Here is an 18,986-nt window from a genome sequence, read left to right as displayed (position 1 = left end):
CATTTGAAAAATTCAAATTTTAGTGCTTAATTTTTACTATTTGGCGTGTATTCGTAGGGCTACAAATCTCTTTTGTAGGGGCAGCGGGATATTGAGCAGCCCATACAAATCCCTTTTATAGGACGGCTGTATATTGAGCAACCCTTACAAATCAAATTATTTGTAGGGATAGCTGATAACACCAGCAGCCCTTACAAATGAATTTGTAGGGACGACTTATTTGGCCACTATTTATATGGGCGGCTCAATACCTACAAAAGAAAGGTGGTGTTGCTAAATTTTTTTCTGTAATAGTGACAGAGTTTGATTCTAAAATGAATTGGAAAGCAGTTATGGTCGTCGAATAAATGTTTGAATCGTAAAGTCGTCTTGGAGGCTATGTAAAAGTTCTATTTTTCGTTGTAACACATGGACATATTTCATTTGGCACAACTCAACTTCACTACTGAATCAGGTTTTTTATTCTTTTAGCTCCATGAGGAACTTTACTGATAAAGCTAAAATTGTTTCAGTGACCCATTTGCCAGAACTTCTCATGATAGAAAAAAATGAAATGACCATAATACCCTTTTCTTTTCCTTTTCTTCTCTACTTTTTCCTCATCTCCTTCCCACAATCTCTGTTTCTACGAAAGTGCTTCTTCCTGATGCCTGTAAGCCCTAGTAGCCGCAACCCGACGGCCCTCATGCCAGGGGACCACAAGCCCCGGTGGTCGCGCCCTAGCGCTCGTAAGCTCCAACAGCCATGCCAACACCCCCATGGCTGCGCCTCCCAGCTGCAGTCGTGCCCCACAGCTAGCAACGTGTCCCAGCCACGCCAGTACCCCCACGGCGGTGCCTCCAGGTCGCACAGGGGCAAATCTGACTTCCACTAACGAGGGAGCCCACCGATGCGAGTGTGTGGGCTGGGTGAAGCCATTATTTTCAAGTTATCACCCATCTATCTTCTATGAGAGCATGTTTTCAGAAGCTTTTACATGTGAAGTTGTTTGCAAAAGACCTGTTTGGCACAAAACTGCTTCAAACCGTTCATAAAGCTAGTGAAATTGTGCTAAACAAGGCTTTAGATCAAATTTGTAGAAGTTTGATTGATAGCTATCAATAATAACTCTGGTCATTGTACAATCACCACCAATATTAATGGAGGCACTACCTAGCCTTTTCGGTGTAATTAGCATTTTTAATAGAAAAAAGGACAAGGGATTATGGGCGACACAATTTCCATCAACGTGTTGGAAAGCAAACGTGGGCCAAGTTGAACCGCTAAAAGCGAGCGCTAGCTTTCCCTCGAAGGCCTCGTGTACACGCTTGGGTGGGGCCACATGAAACCATGGAATGCGCATGAGTGGATTTGTCAACAAGGGGTGGTATGTATCATGTGAAGCTTGTCTCCAAGCATCTCTATGATTTTTTCTAAATCTCACTTTCTAAATTAATATTTAGAAAATCATTTGCATAAAAATTGTTTTCTATATCTTTTCACTCTCCAACAGTTTTCTATATCTTATACGCACTCTAAAGAGTCATTCTCGTCTTCTATTTTTTCGCTAGCGAAAAATCCAAAATAAAAGATGGCTATATTTGAACGACCATTTAAAAAGCTATTGAAGGGTAGTTTTTTTACTAAAATCTCTATTTCTTTTATTTAGAAAGGACATGGAGAGTCTCTCGGAGACCCTCTCAAGTCCTTTTGACCTTCCCTTCCAGTAGAAAGTTGTGATGTGTCCTCTTTTGAAGGGCGCAACACATTCTCATTTTTGTGTTCCTGGAGCATGCACCACTCTGGAGCTGTGGTCTGTGACTGAGCATTGCTATGCAGCCTATGCTGTTGCCTGTTGGACCTCTTGGCTCTTGTTTTCTTACTGCAGTCTGCAGGCTTGAATTTGCTTTAATATTTGAGAGAACAATAACATATATGTGTTGTACTGTTGTTTGTTTAAATTGTCCCTTTTGACTGCATGAAAATCAGGCAAATTGCTGCTGAAATTTGCAATTGAATGGGGTGTTTCCTGGTTCCTGAAAATTCGGTTCCATCGGTTAGAACCGAAACCGAACCGAATTACCCGAAACCGAAATTCCTCGGTTCCGTATCTTCAAAGTAACCGATCGGTTTCGGTTAACCGAACGCCCAGGCTGATGCACCAGTGTGGATGGTTGGGTAGCTCGCCGCCGCCGCCCGTGCTGCTCGTCAGTTATGGAGCCAGAATTTTTGAGTTCAGTATTCCAAAAATATAAAAGGCACAAGCAAAAATCTCTAAGATTATTGGCCACGTCGTCCATCGTTCCACACATCTCTAACTATTTCGTGAATAATTTGCTACCACGCCTATTGCATATTCTTTTTCATTTTTTGAACCTTTATTAAAGATCTATATTAAAAACATATACCGTTTCACACCAAAACTAAGGGTCAGTAGGATGATCGGATCAGTTCCGATTCTTATTTGAATCGGAAGAAATGCTGCCAAATACTATATTGGCGAAATGATTTTGCCTCAGAACATTTCTCTAGTTCTCCTTTTTTTGACTGAAGCGAGCAAAACGCCTCGAGCCAAGTTTCACTAGATTCCATTTCTAGTTTCCCCTATACACCAGAGACTATTTTTTCTAGTTATTCTTTTTACGTGCAACAAGATAAAATGTTTTCTATTTAAATTATTCTTTGCCCACAAAAAGTTCTAGATTTTTTTAAACATATATAAAACATCTTTTTTGGAGTTAGTATCCAACCTACCAATAAAATGATTCCATAGAAGTGATCATGATTCATCACCTGAAATATTTCTTTAAAAAATTTTGGATCTAAAATGTTTCTATGAGAATCAAAATCCCCACCAAACGGATCCTAAATTGTTCATGCAATAAAAATATAAAGTTAGAGACAATGAATTTGAGTGTGCCTACAATCTGTCTGTTTTGATGTGGTGTTGCCACCTTGTTGGGTTAGGAGTTGTTCCAAGCCACGAGTTTTTTACTCCCTTTTAGCCTTGCCTAGCTTGGGCACCACACGATGTGCATCTGCCTTCACAAACTCCCTTGTGACCTATGTTCTCATTAGCTCTTTAAGATTTGAGGTCAACAAATTGAGGGACCATAGAGGCACACAAGAAAGAATCGTGACAAATTAGTCTAGTAGGATAGTCTAGTGTGGGAGTTAGAGAGAGTCGTGAGCTTTGCTCAGGTTTCAGATTGGTCTTCTAGAGACTCTGGTATAGCTCTTGTACCTTTCCATTTTTAGTAAGATTCTACTTTATTTAATATATTATTCTTTCTCTACTTTACTTAGTCTTTATTTTGTGCAACATTATTCTTGTATATATTATTGTTGTGGTATATATCTTAGATTGATGATCTAGGACCCACACTTGCACATTGATCATTGCCTTTAATCGGGTGATCTAATTGATCTATGTTTACACAATTAGAGTAGTGAGAGATAGTGTAAATGTGGTGTTTATATTTGATCTTGCACATGGTTGCTGCTTGTCGCATGAATTGTTTGTGGTAGCTAGTAGGTGGTGACAACACTATCTAGTCTTTGTATTCCACCACGTGTTGTTAGACAAGTTCTTAAAAGGTAAGGCCCGCATAAAGAGATATCCGCTTTAGGCAAGAGCTTTCTTCTCTTGTTGTCTCGCCTATCGCCTTGTGTATCCGCTGTGTGGACAAAATATGCTTGCTAAATTTGTATGATTGAGGTAGAACCATAGAAGTAGAGCTAAATCATAGGAACCTTTACTCTCTCAAGGTCCTTCCATCTAGCTATACATTACTAGTTATCTTTTGAGTTATCTTTTATCTTGAGCTTGTTTTAGCACCCTTCCTATCCAATTCGATCTACCCCTCTACACTATCGAAACACTAAGATCTCTCATTTAATATCATTCCTTGATATCTCTTTCCATTGGGATTAAATAAATATTGATACATTGCAACACTCCTTGGTAAAAGTGCTACAATGGTATTCTTTGCGCTTATAGAATGTTCTACTTGAGCGTAAGAAATACCAACACTTGTGTGCTATAGATGTGTTAGACATGTTATAATGGATCCAAGGGATGCAATGTTAAGTTTGATCAAGATCTGAGTTCAAACAAAAAAGAAACAACGAAGATTCCCCACTAGAACATTCATTTGATCATTTGATCAAGCCTATCAGGTCATATGGTGTAGTCTAGTAAATCAGACAGGAAGATTGCTCATCAAATGATATGGTGAAGAGAAGAATCACATTGTGAATCATCCAGTGCACATCAGAGAGCTAGCATAGTTGATGACCTAGAAGATCAAGGCCACTAGATAATGTGGTGTAGCATAGGAGCAACTGAGCGAATTATTCTATGATGATCAGAATTGTGGCATTGGTCAAGACCAATGGTCGATACCCCATGTAGACGATATAGTGGACAATGAAGGATAAGGTGACACATTATTAGGTGAATATAGTCCAGTGTCAATTGAGTGAAGATTCAACGTTCGACTAGGGAATATACCCCATCAGGTGATATATGCAGTATCGAGGACCATCAAGCGAATCATCAGGTGATGCATAGAAAATATGGCAGACTTTTCCCAACGGTCCATTGAGTGGGATGAGGCTATATATATGAGGTTGTCTCACTTGCTTAAGTGTGCTAGAGTGCCCCAAGGTTGTTATAAGTTACATAAAGTGTTTCTACATTCCGTCTAGAGTGCTGACCTTTTGGTAAAGGCCTTGTGGCCATCTAGGCGACAACCCTCCTTTAATTTCTTGATGAGGAGCGGTGACATGATGGTGTGCGAGGGAAGAGGATATGCCCTCCCTCATTTGGAGAAACTCCATAGTGGAAGTAGCATCAATGTTGTTGCGGACTTGATGTTAACCCTTGGAACCCTGGTCCAAGTTGGAGCATACCCTAAGAAGATGGAGAACACACCAAGTAAGCCCTTGTTCATCCTCCTCCTTGGCCATTAGGAGGCCAGCAAGGGCGTCCAAGCCAAGTTGGAGGCCCAATCCATATCAAGTTCGTGTCCATCTCGGATTCCAGGAGCAGCCTATAGTAAAACGGACGCCTAAGCCGCATACAGACTCCATTTTCGATGATCCACATATGGATAGAAAGATAATTTGATAAGATAACCAATGGAGCTAGTTCCATATGAAAATTTCTTCGGAATGAACAAGAATTGTCGAAACAAGTTGACGTGTAAAATCTGTTAGGGCGCTATGTCGCCGTCTTTTGGGCCCTGTAACGTATCAGGACTCCTTAGGGACGTGAATAGGGGTCCTTGGATGCCACTTAGACTATATAATCATTAGCCGCTGTCCATGTTAGGGTTTATGTTTTGCTTTAGATCAATCTGTCTTTGAAAAGTCTCCGTTATCGGTTTGTGAAACCCCACTTTGAGATCTTAATCATACATCAACAAATTGTCACTTTACTTGAGTTGTGTTTTATCTCGTTCTTGCTTGTGTTCTTTGATTCGCAGCAGTATTAGCCTTCTTGGCGAGGTCAACTGGATTGTGACATGGTCGAGAACCATAGGAGACGTGGTGCTAAGTTGCAGAGTTCGGGTCTTTGTGATCTGAAGTCGGGTCGTGTGTCACTCTCCGCCCAAATTGATAGTTATCTTGAAGCTGACGCAAGATCGGAAACCCTGTCCCCATCACAATGTGCTCCAGACTGTCCGACAGCAACAAAAGGGTTTAGTTTAGGTTCATATTTTCAATGGTGTTTTGGGCTAACTTGATTTGATGCAAGACCAAATTAAGGCTTACTAATTTTTTTTTTGGGGGGGGGGGGGGGGGAGGGGGAGACAGTTTTGATTTTATCAAGATTTAAACAATAGGAATTATTTAGATACAAATTTTGTTAGGCTTTTTGACATCAAACTAATATTGAGAGAAAACACAGGGGTCCGCCCACAAACCCACATCCCTAACCCCGCACCCACACAAACACACACCAAGGCCTGCCCTGTTGATTTAGCACATAGAGGTGTCTAGAGCAATCAAGAGTGGCAGTGTTGATTTTCTTTGTGGAGGGATTTCGTCGATATCTCCATTGAGCATTGTCAAAGGTATGCCAACCAAATAGCACATGAGGCGAGTTTTCATTTCGAAACAAAATTGTATTTGGGTCAATAAACCCCCTAGTTTTATTCTTGAATTCGTTATGAGTGATGTATAACTATTCTTATGAATAAATAAAGCTCGCCGAATGGCATTGCCTTAAAAAAAAGAATGACAGTATTAGTTAATAGCTGGGAATACATCCACTTAATGGAGATAACTTGAGATATATTACAGCACAAACACAGAAGAATGAAATAGCACTGGTGCACATGTGAATTACTCTGTTTCCTCCTGCTAATAGTTCTGTTCAATAATCACACCCTTCTTTACAAGAGAAATAGCACTGATGCACATGTGAATTGTACAACTCAACACTGGATTCTATATTTATTTGTGTCATAACCAAATTAAACAAGGATAACAATCTCCCATGTCTGGTCCATCAGAGATGGAGCACGCACCTAAGGGATTTGCCTTCCTCCAGCAACTGGATGGCCTTGTTGATGTCCGAGAAGGGCATGTTGTGTGTTATGAACCCATCAAAGTTTATATTCAGGTCCTGTGACGACAAAGTAGGAGGAGCACATCAGATTAAAGATGGTAAGTGATTATACGGCAGAAATTAAGGGAGCGTGTGACTCACCCCGTTGATGCACTTGTCGACCATGGCAGGCAGCTGAGACTTGCCCTTGACGTCACCAAAGGCGCAGCCGGTGATCCGACGGCCGTCGAAGAGCTCCATCGGGTGTAGCGGCACCATCTTGGGCGTCGCGTGGATCCCCAGCACCACCGTTAGGCCCCAACCCTGCATATATACATACACGTAGAGTATGCGCATGACTTTGCTGCTTCTTTCCATTTCAGAGAGTTAATTAATATAAAGAGATTATTAATTTGTACTCCTAGAAGCAAAAAAAAAAAAAACTAATTAAGCACAGCGTAGTACATCATGCGTGGACACGAAGGCCTCTCTCAGCACTTCGTTGATCCCAGTACACTCAAAGCTGTAGTCGACACCAGCTCCGTCAGTCATCTCCCTGATCACCTGCACATCAACGAACTCGTAATCAGTCCAGTCATGCATATTATATATATACAGGTGTATGTAATAACTTCTTGTATATATAGCTACCTCATGCACCGGTTTGTCACAGGCCTTGGAGTCGATGAAGTCAGTGACGCCCATCTCTTTGCCTGAACACACATTTCAAGCCCATGACTCATCATCATAACACATGGAGTATGTAGTATATCTATGTTCATCAGTGTTGTTTGGTTTTACTAGTTTATTAGTGGCACACTGAACATCCTTGTGCTGTGATGCGTATGCGTCACAAATTATCAGTTTTATTATAATTTCCAAAGAATAAAACTTCATTTTCCGTGGCTTGTCTCTTATAGCAATAGCTGCAATTTTTTCTTCTTGTACCCACTGTATTTAATTTAACCTTCACCCTCTCACGGTAGGGGTGGATTACTGATGATCTCCCTGTATGTACACCTTAATTTCTCTGTCCTTTTATTCCTTTGACATTGAAATGTACCACAAGTTGATGAAATAAACAAGAAATGCAATAGATGCACAGGACACTCGTTGACCCAAAATAGCGAATATGTTAGAAATAAAAGTAGCTAGGGAAGCTTCCTCCTAACCAAATGGCATATGGATTTGTCCTTACACGTTTGTTGAAAGCAGAAACCAAAATTTAGAAAAATCACGCCAAATTGTACGATTCTCATCAAAACATTCTTCTCTGACGATCTCCCCAAACTTTAAATAAACAATTTGCATAAGTTACTATGATGGGTGTCTTTTTGGACAAAGAGATATTATACCGAATGACAGAAATATTGCCGGATTTTGTCAACGAGAAAGGTAATGCGTATATGGGACGCCCATTGACCTCAGAAGCAAAACGAGGCAGCACACACGGCAAGTTAATCAGAACAAATTGAACAAAGTAATTAACTCCCGTGATTCTCCCCGATTTCAAAGAAAAAAAATAATTAGGAGGACTTAGGGCTTGTTTAGATGAGCCAAAGCTAGTTACTCGCTAGGCTATAGCTCAAATTAACCAATGTTGGCTAATAACTAGTTGAAAGCCTTGGCTAAAAAAATTAGCCGACTATCTATTAGCCTCCTGTTTGGATGCACTAGAGCTAATTTAGACTAATTTTTATCTAGTGATGTTCGATCCATGCAGCTAACAATTAGCTGCTAAAACATAGCAGAGGTCCTATGTTGTGTAGCATTACTTTACTTTTAAAAAGGTGAACAATACTATCATGCAACTAATTGGGCCGTATGCAATTGATTGGTAAGAGATAAGTTGTTTGCTTGCTGGATATCAAATGTAGCACATAAAAATCAACAGATAAATGGAGATTGAGACCTATATATATATATATATATATATATATATATATATATATATATATATATATATATATAGAACTACTATCCTATAGCTGGCTGCAGAATAACTTATTCTGTAGCCACTTTGAGTTACGATAATTACTATGTTAATTTACGAGATTTACAGTAACTCCTTACTAAGTGGTTTACTATAACGTTATGGTAAATATTCTCATGTGTTATAGTAACCCAACTATCGTAAATATGTATTGACATTATGGTAAATTAGTATATAAAATTATGGTAAATAGAGGTGGCTACAGAATAACTTATTTTGTAGCCGGCTGCTGAATAGCCTCTCCCTATATATATATATATATATATATATATATATATATATATATATAATACTGTGTGCTGTGTCAACCCAGTGATGACAATGCTTGAATCGTTGTGTTCTCGTAATGGCATCACCAGGAAAGTAACACCCTCGTCTCTAGCTTGAAGTCGACGAGCTAGCTAGGTGTGCTCTTCTCTCATCTCTCCAATCTCCATGGATGGTGGATGTATCTTTCTACTTTATTAAAATAAATAAAAGTATCTACAAGACGAAAATAACTAGTCTTATTTGGCGGGCTCCAAAAATTTCTTGGCGCGCTTGTGCTTATGGCAGTTTGGAAAACAAAGAAAACCATATGCGCTAGTTTTGTTGAATCAAAGAAGAAAAATAACCATGTGAACCATTGGACTTCATTTTTTTGGTAACAAAAAGATATGGCTGAAATAAGCTGCAGCTGCATTAGACCAGCAGATTAAAGCGCCAGGTCATGGTTACGTGATGATGAAATGACACTTTTGTTCTGTAGCTTGACACGGACGTGGAAATGGGCAGCAATTAATAGACAGCAGAGAAAGCAATGCAACAAGGGAAGGAAACTTAACGACGTGGCTCAGCAGGCACCTTTGGTGAACTTTTCAGGGTTTATGTCAACGCCGATGATCCGAGATGCCCCACGTAGCCTGGCACCCTCAGCAACCTAGAAGAACAATACAAAACAATTTATGTGGTAATGTAGTGGTGTAAATTTTGTAACAGTACGTATTTATTTATGTATCTTATTACTGACCGCGAGACCAACAGTTCCAAGGCCGAATATTGCAACGGTGTTGCCCGCGGAAATGTTTGCAGTGTTCCATGCAGCCCCAACTCCTGATGATGCATGCCAAAGACATACGACAATTATATTGAAGATTATTATTATTATTATTATTATTTGAATGAATGATGACCGATTGATTAAAGTTTGTGGGTAAAAAGAAGGGGGAAAAAAAAACAGGTATGATGACTGCGATTTGCAGTCTCTGTCCACAAGTAAGTTACGGCCCTAAGCAGCCTTGTTATTTTCCACAAGCTGAGTTCAGACACACGCCTTGTCTTGTCGGTGAGGTAGAAAGTGACAGTGACTGGATGAACCGTCACTTGCGTCAAAAACTATTTTCTTATGCTAGTATGAAATGAAATAAAGGTTGGAGGTAGCACGCACAGGAGATGGCACATGCCTTGGTTCAGCAATAAGCATCTTGAGACAGAGCTGATCTGTCACAGGCTTTACTAATGACAGACCATTCAGGTCCAGGCCGCAGTGTCCCATGACAGGCCATTCAGGTTCAGAGGCCCTCAATCCAATTCTGGTATCAAACCAGACTAGCTAGAAACTTAGTATATCATGCATGTCCAGTTCACATGTCAAGTTCGCCCAGCTCGATCAAATTGAATGTGAATATAATTCAACCATATTTATTTTCGAATTTTGACAACCAACGGCCGGATGGGATATATACACGGATACGGTACCTGTGGTGATGCCGCAGCTGAGGAGGCACATCTTCTCCAGCGGGGCCTTGGGGTTTATCATGACGGCGCAGGCCGCGTCAAGCACGGTGTACTCGGCGAAGGTGGAGGTGTTGAGGAAGTGGTACACCGGCTGCCGCACCCCAGAGCTGCGGTCCACCACGGAGAACCTGGTGCCGCCATCGGAAGTCATGGTGCTCTTGAATGGGTTCACGCGGTAAGTCCCGCACAGGTTTGTGTTGTCGGACTCGCAGTACGCGCAGGCTCCGCACTCCCCGTTGAAGATGGGGATCACATGGTCGCCGGGGGCCAGGTCCTCCACCCCTTCCCCCACGCTCTCCACCACTCTGGATTATCCGTTATCGGAGGCAAAGCATCGTGCATAAGGTCACCATCAATTGGATTGCGCATCCAAAGTACTCCTAGTTGTTAGTCGTGTGGAGCCAGGGCCAACCTGGGGCACATGGCCTAATTAAGCTAATGTTTCCAAGTGGCGGTTCAACGCAAAGATGAGCTCAAGCCACTTTACAGAGAACTATCACAAACAATGCAAGATTTCAGAATTACAGACGAGTTGAACCTACAAAAGCACAGCTCATTTTCCGCCCCCTTTGAAATACGGAAATCTTTTCGATCTGTTGTCCATGTTTTTTCAGTAAAATAAAATCCCTACGTTTTAAACGGCTATCTGCTACTGAAGCTCAAAGCTGAAAATGAGCCCCGAGTTGCAGTATTATTCTTATTATTATTATTGGTCAAGAGATAGATATTGGTAGAAAAGACTCCAGGCGAGCAGTATCAAGCAAGTGGAAACTCCTTTTGCTATCTTATTGCAACATTTTACATACGAAAACACAAGCCGGTGATAATAATCCCTTATAATAATAATAATAATAATTAATAAGAAGATGAAAGAGACGCACCCGGCTGCCTCATGGCCGAGGATGCGGGGGAACTTGCGTTGCAGCTCGTTCTGCCATATCATATCACGTCCATAAATACAGCAGCATCACATGGGCGGGCGGCCGGAAACACAAATCAATACGTAGATTATTAGTCAAGGGATGAAGTAAAGAATCAACTCGGCAACAAATTACTGAACACAGCCATACACACACATGTAGTAGCATACTCAGCTATACACACAGATTATATAATAAGATAGTCACCTCAGTACTGCATATAGAAGTAGAGTAGAATTACATACCTCTCCTTTCAAGAAACTGAGATCGGTGTGGCAGACGGAGGTGAAGAGCACCTTCACGCGCACCTCCAGGCGACCCGGCGGCGCCACCTCCACCTCCTCCATCACCAGCGGCTCGCCGGGACCCCACGCCACCGCCGCTGCACACGTACATACCATACCAGACAGTTCGATCATGCTTCCAGCATGGCGAAAGATTGATGGATCGATCGAGCAAGGAGGAGGAAGACGCACGAGTGGGAGGAGGAAGAAAAACAAGCCGCTGCAGGGCAACATACAGCATATTATATATATACCTTTGCATTTGATGGGCTTTCCCCGGCTGGAGGCACCGTTCGCCAAGCTGCTGTGGCCGTTGGCCGCCATGGTGTCTTCGATCGATTGATGGTTGATGCGCCTTCTTGGTTCTCTTCTCTCCGGCCTCTTGCTAGCTGGTTTACTTTTCAGAGAGAGAGAGAGAGAGAGAGAGAGAGAGAGAGAGAGAGAGGAGGAAACGAATGGAGCTCTTGGCTCTATTGGTCAGCTGGGGAGCGAGACAAGTGGAGCAGGCCTGCTGGTCTGTTTATATATAGGCAGAGAGGCAGGGGAAACCGACCAGTGTCGTTCACTTCGCTGAAAAAGTAAATTAAAATACCGTACGAACTGATTTGTTATAAAAAAACTATTTTAATTAAAAAAAAATAAAAAAATGCGGATTATAAAAGAAACGAAGCGGGCCAGATCGATACTGCTTTTTGTTTCCTTGCGTGGTCAACAAAGGCGCTGGGCAGGAGGTGCTTCGATTTACTCACTTGTATTTCTTTTGTCAGTTATAAACGTACGTATCTTTGAACAATTGAGACAATATGTATCAAGATTAGCGAAGTCATTGTACATGCCCTGCTAACGACGCGAATCCAGATGAACAGATTTCGCTACACGCAACGTAACTAGCTAGCTGATGTACGTTCAGTTCACAATTGTTGTCGTCACCACCGGAGCTACGAGTCCCATTTTTATCCGTGTCAATAATCTTGTTTAGCTTTGAATATCAATATCTGTCATTATAGCAGTAGAAAATTATAATTTAATAGTAATTTCTACCCTGGATAAATCTACTTGCACGGCAAGGCGCGTTCGTTCACGTGGGCAGGGCGAAGCGCCAGATGAGTCTCTTTCACTCTCTCCTGAGACTGCATGAGTTAACGCTGACATGTATCGGCCGCAAGAATACCAAGACTGTATGAGTTAATGTTGCAGGTGTTTAATATTATAACTTTTTAACATCTACAACTTTTATTTTGGCCATTTCTCCCTCCGAGATCATTTGAAAAAAATTGAATTTTAGTACTTACTTTTTACTATTCGGCGTGCATTCGTAGGGCTACAAATCCCTTTTGTAGGAGCGGCTGGATATTGAGCAGCCCCTACAAATCCCTTTTATAGAGCGGCTATATATTGAGCAACACTTACAAATCGGGCCATTTGTAGGGGCGACTGATAACACCAGCAGCCCATACAAATGGATTTGTAGGGGCGGCTCATTTGGCCACCATTTGTACGGGCGGCTCAATACCTACAAAAGAAAGATGGTGTTGCTATAAATCCTTTTTTGTAATAGTGACAAAGTTTGATTCCAAAATAAATTGGAAAGCAGTTATGGTCGTCGAATAAATGTTTGAATCGTAAAGTCGTCTAGGAGGCTATGTAAAAGTTCTATTTTTCGATGTAATGCACGGACATATTTGTTAGTTTGGTCATGTTTGGCATAACCCAACTTTACTACTGAAGCAGGTTTCTTATTCTTTTAGCTCCATGAGCAACTTTATTGATAAAGCTACAACTGTTTCAGTGACCCATTTGCCAGAAGAGCTTCTCATGATAGGAAAAAAATGAAATGACCATAATACCCTTTTCTTTTCCATTTCTTGTCTACTTTTTCCTCATCTCCTTCCCACAATCTTTGTTTCTACGAAAGTGCTTCTTCCTGATGCCTGCAAACCCTAGCAGCCGCAACCCGGCGGCCCTCGTGCCAAGGGACCACAAGCCCCGGTGGCCGTGCCCTAGCGCTCGTAAGCTCCCAAAGCCATGCCAACACCCCCATGGCTGCGCCTCCCAGCTGCGGTCACGCCCCACAGCTTGCAACGTGTCCCAGCCACGCCAGTGCCCCCACGGCGGTGCCTCCATGTCGCACAGGGGCAAATCCGACTTCCACTAACGAGGGAGCCCACCGATGCGAGTGTGTGGGATGGGTGAAGCCATTATTTTCAAGTTATCACCCATCTATCTTCTATGAGAGCATGTTTTCAGAAGCTTTTACATGTGAAGTTGTTTGCAAAAGACCTGTTTGGCACAAAACTGCTTCAAACCGTTCATAAAGCTGGCGAAATTGTGCTAAACAAGGCTTTAGATCAAATTTATAGAAGTTTGATTGATAGCTATCAATAATAACTCTGGCCATTGTATAATCACCACCAATATTAACGGAGGCACTACCTAGCCTTTTGGGTGCAATTAGTAGTTTTATAATAGAAAAAAAGGACAAGGGATTATGGGCGACGCAATTTCCATTGACGTGTTGGAAAGCAAATGTGGGCCAAGTTGAACCGCTAAAAGCGAGCGCTAGCTTTCCCTTGAAGGCCTGGTGTACACGCTTGGGTGGGGCCACATGAAACCATGGAATGCGCATGAGTGGATTTGTCAACAAGGGGTGGTATGTATCATGTGAAGCTTGTCTCTGCATCTCTAAGAGTTTTCTAAATCTCACTTTCTAAATTAACGTTTGGAAAATCATTTGCATAAAAATTGTTTTCTATATCTTTTCACTCTCCAACAGTTTTTCTATATCTCATGTGCACTCTAAAGAGTCATTCTCGTTTTTTATTCTTTGTTAGCGAAAAATCCGAAATAAAAGATGGCTATATTTGAATGACCATTTAAAAAGTTGTTGGATGATAGTTTTTTACTAAAATCTCTATTTCTTTTATTTAGGAAGGACATGGAGAGTGTCTTGAGACGCTCTCAAGTCCTTTTGACCTTCCCTTCCAGTAGAAAGTTGTGATGTGTCCTCTTTTGAAGGGCGCAACACGTTCTCATTTTTGTGTTCCTGGAGCATGCACCAGTGTGGACGGTTGGGTAGCTCGTCGCTGCCGCCCGTGCCGCTCGTCAGTTACGGAGCTAGGATTTTTGAGTTCAGTATTCCAAAAATATAAAAGGCACAAGCAAAAATCTCTAAGATTATTGGCCAGGTCGTCCGTCGTTCCACACATCTCTAACTGTTCCGTGAACAATTTGCTACCATGCCTATTGCATATTCTTTTTCATTTTTTGAACCTTTATTAAAGATCTATATTAAAAACATATACCGTTTCACACCAAAACTAAGGGTCGGTAGGATGATCGGATCAGTTCCGATTCTTATTTGAATCGGAAGAAATGCTGCCAAATGCTATATCGGCGAAATGATTTTGCCTTAGAACATTTCTCTAGTTCTCCTTTTTTAGACTGAAGCGAGCAAAATGCCTCGAGCCAAGTTTCACTAGATTACATTTCTAGTTTCCCCTATACACCAGAGACTATTTTTTCTAGTTATTCTTTTTACGTGCAACAAGATAAAATGTTTTCTATTTAAATTATTCTTTGCCCACAAAAAATTCTAGATTTTTTAAACATATATAAAACATCTTTTTTGGAGTTAGTATCCAACCTACCAATCAAATGATTCCATAGAAGTGATTATGATTCATCACCTGAAATATTTCTTTAAAAAATTTTGGATCTAAAATGTTTCTACGAGAAACAAAATCCCCACCAAATGGATCCTAAATTGTTCATGCAATAAAAATATAAAGTTAGAGACAATGAATTTGAGTATAGCTCTTGTACCTTTCCATTTTTAGTAAGATTCTACTTTATTTAATGTATTATTCTTTCTCTACTTTACTCAGTCTCTATTTTGTGCAACATTATTCTTGTAATATTATTGTTGTGGTATATATCTTAGCATATAGTTGTATGGATGATAGATTGATGATCCAGGACCCACACTTGTACATTGATCATTGCCTTTAATTGGGTGATCTAATTGATCTATGTTTACACAATTAGAGTAGTGAGATAGTGTAAATGTGGTTTTTATATTTGATCTTGCACATGGTTGTCGCTTGTTGCACGAATTGTTTGTGGTAGCTAGTAGGTGGTGATAGCACTATCTAGTCTTTATATTCCACCACGTGTTGTTAGACAAGTTCTTAAAAGGTAAGGCCCGCATAAAGAGATATCCGCTTCAGGCAAGAGCTTTCTTCTCTTGTTGTCTCGCCTATCGCCTCGTGTATCCACTGTGTGGACTCAATATGCTTGCTAAATTTGTATGATTGAGGTAGAACCATAGAAGTAGAGCTAAAATCATAGGAACCTTTACTCTCTCAAGGTCCTCCCATCTAGCTATACCTTACTAGTTATCTTTTGAGTTATCTTTTATCTTGAGCTTGTTTTAGCACCCTTCCTATCCAATTCGATCTACCCCTCTACACTATCGAAACACTAAGATCTCTCATTTAATATCATTCCTTGATACCTCTTTCCATTGGGATTAAATAAATAATGATACATTGCAATACTCCTTGGTGAAGTGCTACAATGGTATTCTGTGCGCTTGTAGAATGTTCTACTTGAGCGTAAGAAATACCAACACTTGTGTGCTATAGATGTGTTAGACATGTTATAATGGATCCAAAGGATGCAATGTTAAGTTTGATCAAGATCTGAGTTCAAACGAAAAAGAAACAATGAAGATTCCCCACTAGAACATTCATTTGATCATTTGATCAAGCCTATCGGGTCATATGGTGGAGTCTAGTAAATCAAATAGGAAGACTGCTCATCGAATGATATGGTGAAGAGAAGAATCAAATTGTGAATCATCTGGTGTACATTAGAGAGCTAGCATAGTTGATGACCTAGAAGATCAAGGCCACTAGATAATGTGGTGTAGCATAGGAGCAACTGAGCGAATTATTCTATGATGATCAGAATTGTGGCATTGGTCAAGACCAATGGTCGATACCCCATGTAGACGATATGGTGGACAATGAAGGATAAGGTGATAGATTATTAGGTGAATACAACCTAGTGTCAATTGAGTAAAGATTCAACGTTCGACTAGGGAATATACCCCGTCAGGTGATATATGCAGTATCGAGGACCATCAAGCGAATCATCAGGTGATGCACAGAAAATATGGCAGACTTTTCCCAATGGTCCATTGAGTGGGACGAGGCTATATATACGAGGTTGTCTCACTTGCTTAAGTGTGCTAGAGTGCCCCAAGGTTGTTATAAGTTAGAGAAAGTGTTTCTACATTCCGTCTAGAGTGCTGACCTTTTGGTCAAGGCCTTGTGGCCATCTAGGCGATAACCCTCCTTTAATTTCTTGATGAGGGGCGGTGACGTGATGGTGTGCGAGGGAAGAGGATATGCCCTCCATCATTTAGAGAAACTCCATAGTGGAAGTAGCATCAAGGTGATCGTGATCTGGTGGTGGTGATAAGACTATGTCACTAACACCTATCGACATGCCTTCAGTTTATTTGCATTTCAACACAGTCCAAATCGGCTAATAGTGGTGGCAATTGTGAGATTGAGTGCTCACGACATGGTCTTTTGGTTGGTGGAGGTCTTGTGTGGTAGTCCAACTTTGCAGTAGGGATCAGGTGGCATGAGAGGCTGTGTGACTCCATCACCTTTGGTTGAGCAAACATCACAAATGAAATGGACTTGGTGATTAGGAGCGTACCCTGGTGGAGATCCAAAATGGACTAGGGTTTGAGGTTTTGCAACCAATACCACCATATATATCGTCGTGTGTCTAAGAATTTGCCCTCTCTATCCTTAGCACATGCTTTGTTTATGTGACCTTTACTTTCCTAGATTATCTCTAGGTTAGTTGATAGGATTGGCTCTATGTAGCAAAAAGTCCTTTGGGTTGAGGGTAACTTAGAGAACACTAGAAAAAATCTTAAGTGCACTTCTTGATAGAGTAGTTTATGGTGTTTCTAGTGGTAGTTTATTTTGAGCCATATGTTTTTTTTGACCGAATCAGTAGGGGAACTAAAGCGACCTGATTTCCACGAAGGGAAATCCATAGAGTCGAAGTGTAATAAGAACGTTGTGGATCATATTACCCAATTTCTAGTCGAATACCACATCCATACAATGATAATATCAGAGTTCAAATAGTGCGGAATTACATAATTTATTACATCGCCGCATTGGCGGAATCAAAAGTAGCATTCATTCAGAACAACTTGAAGATAAGATCACCAAACTCAAGCGTAGGAACGAACCCCTCAACCGTCAAACTCCTCGGAGCTATACTCCTCAGCAGAACCTGTGTGCCAAAATTTATCAGTACGATTTGTACTGGCCACTCCCACCCTATGAGCATCGCTTTGTGGAAATTGGATGCAAGTTGGATATAATCAAAAGGAACCTAGAAGGCTGGGGTTTTCTATGTATTAGCATATCAAGTATATAATAGTGTAGTCAAGTTTCAACACTATTCCCACACACATTCCACCCCATTCTCGTCCAGCACCAGGTTTCGATCCTGGGATCGATATACCACCATCTCCACACCATCGCTCAGTCGATAGGCCAACTCCCTCTCGACACTGTCTCAAGGCCCGTAGCCCTTGGCTACAACCGACACTCTCTCACGAGGGAAGAAGAGAAGGACTCATCTCACTATCTAGTTTAAGCGAAACCCAGGAAAGGTCCATAGCCGATAGGTCGGCACATGTATCGATCGATCAACCATACACTCTGCAGAGGTTTTACATAACCACAAGATCTGCCTTCTTCGCTGACCGTCATCAACTAGGCTAATTCCGGCCGCTTGCTAGCCTAGGATAATGCCACTCTACCATTCAGCCCTGGTACACCCCAAGTCTAGTCTGGGGTGGCTGAAACTGTGAGTCATGAGCCGAGTCCACAAGGTCTCCATGAAGTCTCGGAAGGGTGTGGGGGAATCCTCCATGCCCCATACCTCCTTACACTGTCCGCTATCAACCTACCAGTAGTGGCAATATCCTACCAAGTAGTCTGGCCGTCCCGCACCATATAGGGTGAGTGGTATGTAAGGCTTCCTGGTGAATCTGAGTACTAGTAAGTCCTTAGGGATGACCAAGCCAGAATGTCTTCACCAGGGTTTCTATTTACCGTGCCACCACAGCACCTCCATCCCGGTCTCCTCCCATCATAGGTTCTGATGAGGACATCATTGGCTCAAATATGACCATGCCAACCACTTCTATACCAAAAGTGCAACTATTCTATATGAGGCTTATCATTGATGCATTTGATGAATTGATGCTGCACCATGATGTGTGTTCATTCTCATTTTCAGAATTACTTACATGGATCAAGGGAAGGTTTGATTGCATATAGAAAGCATGGAAGGTTAATGAAGTTGATTGGGGACCAAATCCAAGTATTCCTAACATCCTCCGCTAGGCCACCATGTCACTTTGGTTCCAAGGACAG

The 18,986-nt window shown here is 41.4% G+C and overlaps 1 protein-coding gene across 1 annotated transcript; it reads right to left on the bottom strand.

Moving 5' to 3' along the window:
- Positions 1 to 6,300: 6,300 nt before the first annotated feature.
- Positions 6,301 to 11,997, bottom strand: LOC136538408 (alcohol dehydrogenase-like 4). Its single transcript, XM_066530383.1, has 10 exons — positions 11,763 to 11,997; positions 11,470 to 11,606; positions 11,186 to 11,235; positions 10,266 to 10,609; positions 9,538 to 9,620; positions 9,372 to 9,447; positions 7,187 to 7,248; positions 7,001 to 7,099; positions 6,698 to 6,859; positions 6,301 to 6,613 (listed from the first exon to the last, which is right to left on the bottom strand). The coding sequence occupies exons 1-10, from the start codon at positions 11,830 to 11,832 to the stop codon at positions 6,497 to 6,499; spliced, it is 1,200 nt and encodes a 399-aa protein (XP_066386480.1). The 5' UTR covers positions 11,833 to 11,997; the 3' UTR covers positions 6,301 to 6,496.
- Positions 11,998 to 18,986: the final 6,989 nt, after the last annotated feature.

This window comes from Miscanthus floridulus, chromosome 1, assembly GCF_019320115.1.
Source record: "Miscanthus floridulus cultivar M001 chromosome 1, ASM1932011v1, whole genome shotgun sequence".
Taxonomy (NCBI): domain Eukaryota; kingdom Viridiplantae; phylum Streptophyta; class Magnoliopsida; order Poales; family Poaceae; genus Miscanthus; species Miscanthus floridulus.
The sequence above is the reverse complement of the archived record's forward strand: the minus strand, read 5'-3'. Positions and strand labels throughout refer to the sequence as shown.

What these genes read in the sequence shown, in the direction of transcription:
- LOC136538408 (XM_066530383.1), bottom strand. Translation starts at nt 11,832, where the DNA reads ATGGCGGCCAACGGCCACAGCAGCTTGGCGAACGGTGCCTCCAGCCGG. An exon ending in CCCTGAAAAGTTCACCAAAG is followed by an intron (nt 7,249 to 9,371) that starts GTGCCTGCTGAG and finishes ATGTGTGTTCAG; the next exon opens with GCAAAGAGATGGGCGTCACT. An exon ending in GTGACAAACCGGTGCATGAG is followed by an intron (nt 7,100 to 7,186) that starts GTAGCTATATAT and finishes GTTGATGTGCAG; the next exon opens with GTGATCAGGGAGATGACTGA.